The 11,619-nt window shown below is 48.1% G+C and overlaps 1 protein-coding gene across 1 annotated transcript; it reads right to left on the bottom strand.

Moving 5' to 3' along the window:
- Positions 1 to 475: 475 nt before the first annotated feature.
- On the bottom strand, positions 476 to 10,689 carry gspt1l (G1 to S phase transition 1, like). The gene is made up of 14 exons (XM_063018810.1): positions 10,346 to 10,689; positions 8,599 to 8,640; positions 7,125 to 7,328; positions 5,579 to 5,612; positions 4,785 to 4,862; positions 4,499 to 4,679; positions 3,585 to 3,739; positions 3,341 to 3,481; positions 3,160 to 3,253; positions 2,997 to 3,077; positions 2,657 to 2,830; positions 2,258 to 2,347; positions 1,997 to 2,165; positions 476 to 1,083 (listed from the first exon to the last, which is right to left on the bottom strand). The coding sequence occupies exons 1-14, from the start codon at positions 10,494 to 10,496 to the stop codon at positions 1,031 to 1,033; spliced, it is 1,647 nt and encodes a 548-aa protein (XP_062874880.1). The 5' UTR covers positions 10,497 to 10,689; the 3' UTR covers positions 476 to 1,030.
- Between the last annotated feature and the right edge of the window lie 930 nt (positions 10,690 to 11,619).

Genomic DNA, 11,619 nt, shown 5'->3' with positions numbered 1-11,619 from the left:
GCTATCATGTGAATGAAGCCTCAGCTACTGAATTTGTCATGGTTTTGCTGGTCAATGATCAACATTACAACCAAATTATAATGCATTTTCCCCTTCTCTTGATCTAGTCATATCCAGTTCCCTGTACTGCTCAGACACATGCTACAGCCAACCGCTTCTTTTCACCAGCATGACGTGGGTATCACGTATTAAGACTCTCGCACTGCTCTCCATTATTCACCATCTCCTCAACCATGCAGCACCTCGACCAGCCAGCAGAGGTCACAATCGCAGCAATAATGAGAAATGCCTTCGATTCATCAACCAGCCAGTAGCAGAGCTGAGACTGGAACTCACAAGCTGCACATCTGAGCACTGGTGGGCCCTTTTACAGACTCGCAACGATCGGTTAGTGGTTATAACGCATTTTCACAGCACAACACATTTACAGTCAAAATAAATAAAGAAAAAAGAAAGTGAGTCCAGGCAACAGGAGTCGTATCATTTCCCCAATTTAATATTTTATTGTCATAGAAGTTGCTTTAATAACATGTGAGGAGCACCCGTGCACGTGGCAGGAACGCTACGAGAAGAAAAACCAAAGTGTGTTTAAGCAAAGAGAGACGATAACGACCCATATAATCAACGTTTCGGTTTCGGCCGGTGAATCGTTTCAGACTTGAGGGTCACGCGAGCGCACTCTGGTCCACGCGGTATCGGAGTGTGTTCTGCCGCCGCGGCATCCCGCGTCCGGATAGAAACGACGACAAAACGCAACCGTCTCTGGAGTCTGGCGAGGGGGAAACCGAAACAAAAATGGCACTGCTGAGCTCTCAATATGAGAAAGCTTGACACGTGTGGTAGGACTGAAATTATTATTATAATTTTTTCGTTTGCTTTAAAAACAGATTTGTTGGTTTGTTAGACAAGGTGGGTTTCTGGTGAGCTGATCTTCAGGAGGGCAGGAAGGCCGGGAACGTGTTGCTCCTGCCGCAACGCCCAACTCTCCTCCATGCTCGGCTGCTGCTCCGCTACTCGCCCGCCGAAGCTCTCAGTCCTTCTCAGCTACCAGCTTCAGCACCTTCCCGATGGCGATGGTCTTACCTGCACCGGAGGGACACGAGAATTAATCCACCGTTACATCTAATCACGAATAACCGTGACATCATTTCAATATTAAAAACAAACTGTGGGTCTAAAAGTATCTGGACAGGCCTTCACATGATTGCAGGTCAAAGTTTTAAGATGCCCAAGTGGCACAGCAGGATATTCCGCTAGCACACCAGAGCTGAGATTCGGAACTCCCCGGTTCAAAGCTCAGCTCTGCTGCCAGTCGGCTGGGCGCCATCTAGCGGGCACAATCGGCAGTGCAGACAGTGCTTGTTTGTTTGTTTATTAGGGTGTTTTACACTTTGGTTACATTCAGTTACTCATTACACAAGATTCATCAGTTCACAGGTTTACACACACAGTCATGGACAATTTTGTATCTCCAATTCACCTCACTTGCACGTCTTTGGACTGTGGGAGGAAACCGGAGCACCCGGAGGAAACCCACGCAAACTCCAACCCAGGACCTTCTTGCTGCGAGGCGACAGTGCTACCCGCTTAGCCACCGTGCCGCCCGCAGACAGTGCAGCAGACAAAATATGACCAGTCTGCTGGTTGGGTGAAAAGACGAGACTAATAAGTGGGTGGGGGTCTTCTAACGCTCTGCAAGGACCCTGGTTAGCAGGTTTGTTATAGGTACTGGTATAGCCACAGGAGGAAGCATCTGTATTTATAGCCACAGCTCTGAAATGGGACACCCAACAAGTTTGTGGTCAATTGTGTGGCCTTAATTGATGTAACTCAGCGTGGGAACCCAACACTGGACACAGGGCTCACAATGAGGAACTGGAAATGAGGAAATAAAGGTGGAAAAAAAAGACACAGCCGGCCTTTAATAGTGGAGACGCCACCCTTATGGCCTCATCCGATCCAAATCGTGCTGAAGGGACGCGTGGGGAGAACCTACCCTCATCCCTCAGGGTGAAGCGGCCCATCTGAGGGAAGTCTTTGAAGGTCTCGAGGCAGATGGTCCCTGCGGTCCGGAGGCGGGCGATGCACACCTGGTCCTGTTTGACGAAGCGGGGTCGCGTCTTGCTCTTCTCTCCCGACTTCTTATCCACCAGACAGATTAACGCCTGCGAGACACGCCCACAACACAGACCGTAAATCAAAAGCTTTAAAATAGACAGACAGAGACGGAGAGAATCATGGGAGACGCAGTTTTTACCGTGATCTGCACCTCCTCGATGCAGGTGTGAATGTGCAGGACGGCGTTGTATCCCGGACAGATGATGGACTTGTGTTCGATGATGACGATCTGGAAAGGAGAACACAGACGGCTCAGGGATCTGGCTGACCTGATCTCCTGATCTAGTCATATCCAATTCCCCTGACGGTATTTCACCTCCGCTCCTGACCGAGGAGGGTCGTGACTAACACGCGCCCCCTCCGACACGCGTGCAGCGCGCGATTGCTTCTTTTCATTCTGCGCCAGACGGGTTCATTCGGAGATCCGTATCGTGCACGGAGAGTCACACAGATCTCCACTTTCCCTCACTTCTGTGCAATGCCTCAATCGGCCAGCAGAGGTCGTAACGGCGGCAGTAAAAAAAAAAAAAACCCTCACCTGAGCGTCGAAGGTGCGTCCGGAATGGCAGAGGCTCTCCGAGGTACAGAGGATGAAGCCGGGCAGGATCTCCTCCTCCTCGATGCCTTTGAGCCGGAGCTTGAGGTTCTCCCCGGGCCCGGCGTCGTCCGTCTCGACGTCGTCCGAGAGCAGGCTCAGGACCTCTACGGTGTGCTACACACACACACACACACACACACACACAGAAGGCATAAATACACAGAAGGGTGGGACATTGACTAAACAGGGATTCCTCATAACTGCAGCAATTACGCCCTCTGCTGGCTGATCAAGGCGCCGCACTGAGTCGTAATAATAATAATGTGTGTGTAGGTCTTACCCTGTTGGGCATCATTATGAGTTGCTGGGCTTTGCTGATGCTTCCGGACTCCAGTTTGCCCAAAACCACCGTGCCCATGTCCTGGAGAGACCCGAGATCATTATATCAACACTGTTATACGTACACCTATAATATACCGCACGTATATCTATACCGAGCTCACCTTGTACTTATCCACGATCGGTAATCTCACTGGTCCGTCACTGGATCTGTTCAAATTTGGCAAGTTGTCCAGATGTGGAATGAACGGTAAACCTCTGTAGGGGATAAATAATTACATTAGTTCATTTGATCATACCTGACCGGTGATTGGTCGTCCCCGATCGGTACCGCGCTGTACTTACGTGTACCAGGTGCAGTGCTCGACCGGTTCCTTCAGGTTGGCCCCGGTGAGTCCCGAACATGGCATGAAATGAATGTCTTTCTTAGGGTTGAAGCCCACCTTCTTCAGAAACGGCACCAGCTTCTCCTTGCACTCCTCGTACCTGCGGATGAAGGGAACCACCGTCAGCGGATACTCGGGTTCCTTCGAGGTGACTCGGGGGTCACCCAGCTTGGTTAAAAAGCGGCACCACCCATCCTCCTCACCTCTCCAAACTCCAGTTCACGGTGGGGTCGTCCATCTTGTTGACGAGGACGATCAGGTGCTTGACCCCCGCCGTTTTGGCCAGCATGGCGTGCTCTCGCGTCTGGCCTCCTTTCTCAAATCCCGTCTCGAACTCCCCCTTACGGGCCGAGATCACCTGCAAGGCGACGATTTGGAGAAGGAACGAGAGGTGAGCACTTCTTATTTGTGACCGGAGCCCCACACAGACACGGGGAGAACATGCAAACCCCACACAGAAAGGACAGTGCTACCCACTTGGCCACCGTGCGCAGCTGCGGTCTACTGTATTAGTCGATGGCTCGGTGGCGCCCTGTCCAGGGTCGATAAGCGACTCACAATACAGTTACAGTACACAGTCATGAGCAACTGAGGGTCAAGGGCCAAACAGCAGCAACCTGGCAGTGATGGGGCTTGAACCAGCAACCTTCTGGTTACTAGTCCAGTACCTTAACCACTAGGCTACAACATGGCCCAACGATGGCGGGTAGCTCCAGGGTACCGAGGATCTGGGTTCGAACCCTGCCTCAAGTCATTACCTGTGAAAAGCTGGACATGTCTGTACGTCCTTGTAGATTTCTAGCAAGTCTGGTGTCTTTTCAACCACCTAAATGAGCCTCTAGACCTAAGCGAGTAGCTCCCTCTACTGAAATCTACTAGACTGACAGATATGTCGTCTACTTCGGGCACTGTCCCAATTTGCAAACACTCGCTGGGTCAAAACAGAGCGCGAGGAAACAGACATGCCTGCCCCGGACACGTATAGGGGCCTCCGACAGCCGCAGATGATTAATTCAGGATGAACTCAGAAGGACTGAGCATGTACGGAGGAACACGCCATGCACTCACACGAGTTCGACAATTAGAAGTGGTGTCCCAATACTTTTGCCCGACTCACCAGCACGGCTAAATCGGCTTGCGAGGCGCCTCCGATCATGTTGGGGACGAAGCTCTTGTGTCCCGGAGCGTCGAGGATGGTAAAGTGCTTCTTCTCGGTCTCGAAATACGCCCTGCCCACCTCCACCGTTTTACCCTTGTCTCGCTCCTCCTGGTTGGTATCGAGGGCCCAGGACAGGTACCTGAGAGGAACACGGACAAACATCAGGTCTGACACATTCCGATAGTCCAGGCTGGAACACGGACCTGGTACGCAGGTCGATCATATTCCACGTGGGTTTAATTACCAGGTTTCCCTGTTCTTCTCCTTGGCTTCCCTCTCGTACTTCTCCAGCGTTCTCTTCTCCACCATGCCTGTCAGATACCTGAGGGTTGAGGCGAACAAACAAGACAAAAGTAAACCATGATGAAAAATGCTCGCTGTACATACGCAATTACACAGACAGAGCAGCAAGAAGTTATTTTCCTTATTATCCTCACAAAAAGGTGTGATTTCAGGGGTTTAAATTTAATTTAAGTTTTGACAAACAGACTACAAGTTAAAACGCTCAATCAGTAATACCAAGGATGGCCTGTAGATGGCGCATTACTTTATTAATCCTGAAGAAGATAAAAGATACACCGAGCAGGTAGAACATTATGAGCACTGACAGGTGAAGTGCATAACACTGATTATCTCTTCATCACGGCTCCTGTTAGTGGGGGGGATATATTAGGCAGCAGGTGAACATTTTATCCTCAAAGTTGATGTAAGGAGCAGAAAAATGAGGGCCAAGTTGTGATGGCTAGACGACTACGGGTCAGAGCATCTCCAAAACTGCAGCTCTTGTGGGGTCAGTCCCGGCCGAGGCTCACTGGTGCACGTGTGGTCCGATCCAGCAGACGAGCTCCTGTAAGCTCAAACTGCTGAAGAAGTTCATGCTGGTTCTGATAGAAAGGTGTCAGACTACACAGAGCAGCACAGTTTCAGGGCTGATTTGGCAGCAAAAGAGGGACCAACACAATATTAAGGTGGTCATAATGTTATGCCTGGTCGGTGTATGATAACTTAATAATTTCCATAAAGAGCACAGCTACTCACATGATCTGTCCTCCAATGGTCGATTTGCCAGCATCTGGAGGTAAAGAAAGCATGCAGATTTTAAATAAAAGCTCTTTTTAATCCACCTTTCACATTATGACCTCTAGGACCTGCTCACATATCGTACACATATCTGTACGGACGCCTGTATCACAACCGTGTGTGTGTGTGTGTGTGTGTGTGTGTGTGTGTGTGTACTATACAACAGCAGCGGGACCAGCACGTAAACACACACACACTGTAACGGCTTCAAAGCGGGAACACGGTTCTAACTCGACACTTTTGGTGTTACCTGTGACTTTTTGGAAAAGGAACTTCAAGATACATCAAAAAACTATGTGGGGTGTTCATGCTGATCAGATCTGCTGCCTTCAACACATGAACGACGAGGAACCTCCATCAGATCCACATCTAATAGATCCCTCACCCTCACACACAGCATCAGATCCACATCTAACAGATCCCTCACCCTCACACGCACCATCAGATCCACATCTAATAGATCCCTCACCCTCACACACAGCATCAGATCCACATCTAATAGATCCCTCACCCTCACACACACACACACCATCAGATCCACATCTAATAGATCCCTCACCCTCACACGCACCATCAGATCCACATCTAACAGATCCCTCACACACACCATCAGATCCACATCTAATAGATCCCTCACCCTCACCATCAGATCCACATCTAACAGATCCCTCACCCTCACCATCAGATCCACATCTAACAGATCCCTCACCCTAACCATCAGATCCACATCTAACAGATCCCTCACACACACCATCAGATCCACATCTAATAGATCCCTCACCCTCACACACACCATCAGATCCACATCTAATAGATCCCTCACCCTCACACGCACCATCAGATCCACATCTAATAAATCCCTCGCCCTCACACGCACCGTCAGATCCACATCTAATAGATCCCTCACCCTCACACACACCATCAGATCCACATCTAATAGATCCCTCACCCTCACACGCACCATCAGATCCACATCTAATAGATCCCTCACCCTCACCATCAGATCCACATCTAATAGATCCCTCACCCTCACCATCAGATCCACATCTAATAGATCCCTCACTATCAGATCCACATCTAATAAATCCCTCGCCCTCACACGCACCATCAGATCCACATCTAATAGATCCCTCACACGCACCATCAGATCCACATCTAATAGATCCCTCACCCTCACCATCAGATCCACATCTAATAGATCCCTCACCCTCACTATCAGATCCACATCTAATAGATCCCTCACCATCAGATCCACATCTAATAGATCCCTCACACACACACCATCAGATCCACATCTAATAGATCCCTCACCATCAGATCCACATCTAATAGATCCCTCACCCTCACATTTGTTATAAAACAGGCACTAACAATCCAGACTGCTGTTGATCATTAATCAGAAGGTCTTGAGAGCAATCCCATGAGCTAGGCGCTACAGTAACAGCAAAAATCAAGAACAATCTAATAAACAGGAGTGGAAGCGTCACTCAGTACCCGTACTCACCCACATGGCCGATGAACACCACGTTGACGTGCTCCTTCTTGGGTGCGTTCGGCTGAGGCGGAATCACTTTGGGCTTGGGCGCCTCCTCGTCCTCCTCCATGGCCTCCTCCTGGGGCGAGTCCTCCTCCCCTCCCTTCTGATCCCAGCTCTCGTCCTCGGCGGCCAGCTCGGCGTCCCCGGCTCCGTTCTCCACGGGCGGAGACGCTGCCACGACAAACACACGCCGGTGTTTACACACAACAGCTCGGCCAGGACCGACCACAACGACAGCGTAACGTAAACGAACGCAGGAACTTCAGGTTAGGGGCTCGCTGGTGATGGTGGGGCTGGACCACCGGACTGACCTATAGAGGGGAACTTCCTACCAACGACCTCTTCAGGGTAAAGGGAAGTTTGCTTTGTGTTCCAGCTGATGCAGATTAAACACAGACCTCCACCACCCGACACGACGGGGCGTGGCGTAATCGACTCAATTCTATAGCAAATTACAGCCGCACGCGCTCGAACGAGAAGAGACGTAAACAAACAGCAGGACGAGTCAGGACCGGTCGAATTCTACAGCTGTATTCAGATGGGATTAGTACCGCATAGTGAGCTGGGATGAATCCATTGTTTAGAACCACTACTCTGGGATTTCTGTACAGCTGCTGCATATACGTTAGGTATAGGGTGCTATTACGTGTAGTCTGATAAACCCCCCCAAAAAAAATATATACATAAACGTACTGGGACACCCATGAGCTCGAATCGCTCCGTCTTTCCTTTGTTGCTTTAATTTCATGTACAAGTAGGGAATGTGTCTGTGGGAATTTGTGCCCATTTACATTTTCAACACTTAGCCAGACGCAAGCAATTGAGGGTCTTGTTTAGGGGCCCAACTGTGGCAAGCTGGCAGATGTCGGGCTTGAACCAGCAACCTTCTGAACGCTAGCCCTTGTACCTTAACCGCTGAGCTACCCCTGCCAAAAGTTTGCGGACGCCCCTCCTAGCGACTGCACGTACAGGTTTCTGGAGCATCCATCGCTTAGAAGTGGATCGAATGATAGGCTTTTAATATTATGGCAACAGTTTGGGGAAGTCCCCTTCTAAGCTCTATACACAGAGCCCTGGTGAACACTCAACACTTTTGGGATGAATAATTCTTGAGTGTTGGAAAATCTCACAATCTAAGATATATCCATCCCAAAAGTGTCGAGTGGGGTTGAGCGTTCACAAGGAGCAGTGTTTATACAGCTTAGAACGGGACTTCCTTAAACCGTTCTGCCATAATGTTAAAATCATGTAATTTTTATGCACCTGTTAGTGATGGATCTATCCAATAACAGCTACATGCAACCGTTTTGAGGGGCGTCCGCATACTTTTGGCCGTATGGCGTATATAAAACAGGCAGGAGGACGATGAAAAGGAGGTAATCTCGTCGGTACCGCGCCGCTGATCCGATTATTTTGGAACAGGGGATGGAATTGTACTCACCTTCAGGTTCCGAGACCTCAACGCTGGCGTCATTTTCAGGAGCTGTGAAGAAAATAGAACAGATAAAGAATTCATTTATAGAAATATTGGTTTGCAACATACAGCGGTTGATGTTTAAATGTGGAGCAGAGCTGTGGATGTTCCACGCACCTTAACCTCATCGTTATGGCGAATTATGCACCCCACCTGAGGATGCAGGGGTGCATCTTTTTATAAGCCATTTTGCACATTAATGTCATGAAAACAAATTAAACCGAATGTTATTTTTATTTAGCAGCACACAGTCCTTGTCTATCCTCCCCGCTGTGGTGTAAACAGCAGCTATTCAGCCAACTGTTGCCCTGCTGTCCGATCAAACCAGTCTGGTTATTCTTATCTGATCTTAATCAACAAGGTGTTTCTGCCCACAACTCGACTCACTTATTCTGTGTAGACGATAAACACTGACGTGATAACGATCCCAGATGAGCAGTTTCCGACACCGAACACTGCTTTTTGCAAACTGGATGTTTGACGCAGACGAGAAGTGAAGCTTTTAATCCGTGTGTGTGTGTGTTTATATGCATTGTGTTGCTGCTACATGAGCGATGGATTTGATAATTACATCTAAAAGCAGAAAAGTCTGGACACCCCGATCACATTTCATGTTTTACTTAAATTTAATTGGAATTTATTTAAAGTGTGATATGTGTAGGACTGTGGTCAGAGGTGACCCTGCTCTGTACGTATTCATAGAACATTTGGATGTTGTATTAAGGAAATGTAATATTATTTTCTAACACAAACATGTACATACGTGTAGGACAGTGGTCAGAGGTTCTCACCCCAACCCAAGTCTAGCTCTTTTTGGGGAAAAAGTTTTGACACGCCTGATTTAACAATAACAAATAACCGTCTTCCAAACATTTAACTTATTATTCTTTCTTAAATTATCACGACTTTTAAATATTTAAGTCGAGGTAAAAACAAAGAAAGGTATAAAACAAGCACAGACAACTTTACAAGCTGTGTTTGCTTCTTTAGGTTCTATATTCTTTATCTAAAACGACTTCCAGTACTGGGACAGTATACAGTCTGAACAATTTAGGGTCAAGGGCCTTGCTCAAGGGCCAAACAAGGGCAGCGGTGGTGGGACTTGAACCAGCGACCTTCTGATTACTAGTCCAGTAACTGCCTTCGAGTCAGAGAACAGACTTCCATTCCCTGTTCTGTATGTAATCATAGAACATTTAGATGTTTTATTAAAAAATTAAACTTCACTTAATCTTTTTTTCCTTTCTAACAGTCCGACCTGATTAACACCTCCGCCCAGCCTTGTGTTCGGTCCGGCTGGAAGTGACTGACCAACGGTGATTCAGGCTGCGTCTCATCGCACACTTACTAGTATAGTACTACAAACTACACCGAATTAGTACCGATTTAAACACTGTCACATACTAATAAGTACAGAAGTGTGTAGTATAGAGTGCCAGATTTCAGATTTAGCTCGGTTAGCCGCAAAGCTAAGTCAGAGAAGGAAAATAACCCGGCTAGTTTTCGATATAAACCTGAGGTAAAGTTAGCACGGCTGCTAACTAACAATGTGCGGTTAGCCTGTTAGCTTAGCCACACACTTTGAGAGAACTCGCAACTTTCGGCGCTATCCTAGCTTAGCTTAGCATAGCATAGCATAGCACAGCGTGCTAACGAGCTAACGGGACTGAGTCAAAAAAGCTCCGTGTTCGCGGCGCTGTGAGTGAACTCTTACCCGCATCATCAGCGCTCTTCGGCCCGCTGTCCATCTGAAGGAAGGTGGGCACGAACTCGGCCGCGTTCACGTTCAGACCGGAGAGCGCGCGCACCGGGGCCTCGAGCTCCTGCTCCCACGAGTCAGGCGCAGCGTCTCGCGCCGCCTCCATCGCGCGAGGATACACCGCTTCTTCTTTTCGGATGAGTTTAGAGGAGATTCGTTCCGTTTATTTTCCGCTTTGGATCCCCGTCGCTCTTGTTTTTCTAACCGGGTTCAACTTCCCGTACTGTTCCCGTTATTCCGAGTTAAACAGCCGGTCCGGTACAGCGCGACAGAAAAAAGGAGACTCTACTCGAAACGGCTCCGCGTGTGCTGTGTGCTGACGACGGTCGTAACCGGTGAAGAAGTGCATTATGGGAAATGTAGTTCTTTTACTGGAGAACTGCGCTTGTGTACATAGAACTCGAACTCCTTAAAAGACTACATTTCCCTATTTCTGACCGATCGGACTGTTCCTCGTTGAAACGCTACATCTTAAAGTGACACGTCTGTAAAAAATCATTTATTCATTAATTTGTTTACTGATTTATTAAGTTTCACTAATATTAAGATTTGTTAAAGATATTTTGAAACACTTTTCAGACTTTACTCACTTACACAGCCTGCAGGTAAAAGTGTGTTTGTTTAATGTTTGTTTGTTTATTAGGATTGTAACGTCATGTTTAACACGTTTTGGTTACATTCATGACAGGAACGGTAGTTACTCATTACACAAGATTCATTAGTTCACAAGGTTATATCAAACACAGTCATGGACAATTTAGTGTCTCCAATTCACCTCACTTGCACGTCTTTGGACTGTGGGAGGAAACCGGAGCACCCGGAGGAAACCCACGCAGACACGGGGAGAACATGTAGACTCTACATAGAAAGGACCCGGACCCGGCCTGGGGATCGAACCCAGGACCTTCTTGCTGTAAGGCGACAGTGCTACCCACTTATACACCGTGCCGCCCGCGCTATTGATGTTTCACATCAATTAAACTACAGTATTACATTGATATTCATATATAAGAATGCATTGATAATAATTATTTTATATAATATTTATTTTTTAGTTGCTCGAGTGGCACAAGGTAAATTATGCCATCCCACTACAGCTCAGATCCAGGGTCAGAATCTCCAATGGTGCTATCAGCAGGCCAGGCATCTGTGGTGTCTGGGGGGATGGATAAGGCCCATGATGGATTGGTGTCAGGGTGTGTTACTGCATTACCGCCAGTGATTCAGGG

This window comes from Trichomycterus rosablanca, chromosome 22 (genome assembly GCF_030014385.1).
Source record: "Trichomycterus rosablanca isolate fTriRos1 chromosome 22, fTriRos1.hap1, whole genome shotgun sequence".
NCBI classification, from domain to species: Eukaryota; Metazoa; Chordata; class Actinopteri; order Siluriformes; family Trichomycteridae; genus Trichomycterus; species Trichomycterus rosablanca.
This window is presented reverse-complemented; position numbering and strand designations above follow the sequence as displayed.

Coding starts and splice junctions, on each gene's coding strand:
- gspt1l (XM_063018810.1), bottom strand. CDS start 10,496: ATGGAGGCGGCGCGAGACGCTGCGCCTGACTCGTGGGAGCAGGAGCTC. Junction 3,482..3,584: donor GTGAACTGGAGTTTGGAGAG/GTGAGGAGGATG, acceptor CTTCATCCGCAG/GTACGAGGAGTGCAAGGAGA. Junction 2,348..2,656: donor GACGCACCTTCGACGCTCAG/GTGAGGGTTTTT, acceptor TCTCCTTTCCAG/ATCGTCATCATCGAACACAA.